At 48.7% G+C, this 1,226-nt stretch overlaps 1 protein-coding gene across 1 annotated transcript; it reads left to right on the top strand.

Moving 5' to 3' along the window:
* Positions 1 to 1,022, top strand: LOC125480162 (wound-induced protein 1-like). The gene has a single exon (XM_048590632.1). The coding sequence runs from the start codon at positions 368 to 370 to the stop codon at positions 740 to 742; it is 375 nt and encodes a 124-aa protein (XP_048446589.1). The 5' UTR covers positions 1 to 367; the 3' UTR covers positions 743 to 1,022.
* The last annotated feature ends 204 nt before the right edge of the window (positions 1,023 to 1,226 follow it).

Genomic DNA, 1,226 nt, shown 5'->3' with positions numbered 1-1,226 from the left:
TCCGCGTAATTGGCGGGAAAAGGGCCATACTCCCCTGGCACCTCCACCATCCACCAGCTATAAAACCCCACCTTCATTTCCTTACCAGAGATCCCACTTCACATTTCCTCCCAATTCCATCTCTCTTTCCAAAACCTCCACTTTCTCTCTCTAAAACCCTTACTTTCTCGCTCTAAACCCGCTACAGAGGCCTAGGCAAGAACTGGCTAACTCTCTGGAAGCTCTGGAAGACGCTGAGTCCAGCAATCGAAGGGTGGTGCTCGCCCTTTATGACGCCCTGAGCTCCCGCGACGTCGACACGGTGCTCCAGATCGTCGCCCCCGACCTCGAGTGGTGGTTCCATGGTCCGCCGACCCACCAGTTCTTGATGCGCCTCCTCACCGGCTCCCAAAACGAATCGTTTCAGTTCGTCCCCGAGTCCATCGCCTCCTTCGGCCCCACCGTCCTCGTCGAGGGCTGCGACCGCGACTGCTCCATTTCCTGGGTCCACGCCTGGACCGTCGCCAGTGGTGTAGTCACCGGCGTCCGCGAGTACTTCAACACTACCCTCACTGTCACGCGCCTCGGAAACAACAGCCACAGAAACTCTCCCGCCTCCTCCGATAAATCCTCGTCCGGGTTTTCCTACAAGTCGTCGTCGTCGGCGGCCGAGATTACCTCGTTCCATCTCCCGTCGGTTTGGGAGAGCAGCGTCTCCAATCGGGCCGGGAAGTCCATGCCGGGTCTGGTCCTCGCAATCTAAAAAGCCATAATCCCCTGCGGTCCTGTGCAGTGGAGTCTAGTACTACTAAATAAGCGGGAGCTGAGGTGTCATAGCCTCATTGGCTGCCTATTACTCGCTATGAGCTGAAGTCCTACTGTACTCTTTTTCGCTTTTTGCCTTTTTCTTCTTTTTTTTCTTCTGAAAGTTAGATTGTGTGTGGTGTAACCATGGGGTCGAGGTCCTTTTGGTCATATCTGGACGCGGCTGTAGCGGTGTTATGGTACTCTTCTATTTCAATAAAGACGTGTTTGCTTAATAATCTTTGGAGCTTTTTCGATTTTTATACTAATACTAATATGAATAGACAAAATAAAAGTAAACTTTAACGATAAGTTTTCGTACTGTTTATCTTAACGAAAAAACATAATTTAACGATAAAAAATTAATTTTTGTATTATTCACTTTATCTTTTATTTTGTCATTTTCGTTAAAACTCAAAGTTTTCAAATCTTTTTCATAAATT

The sequence above is a fragment of a genome, unplaced genomic scaffold, assembly GCF_019419815.1.
Source record: "Pyrus x bretschneideri cultivar Hongxiangsu unplaced genomic scaffold, Pyrus_bretschneideri_v1 Contig32, whole genome shotgun sequence".
NCBI lineage: Eukaryota > Viridiplantae > Streptophyta > Magnoliopsida > Rosales > Rosaceae > Pyrus > Pyrus x bretschneideri.
The sequence above is the reverse complement of the archived record's forward strand: the minus strand, read 5'-3'. Positions and strand labels throughout refer to the sequence as shown.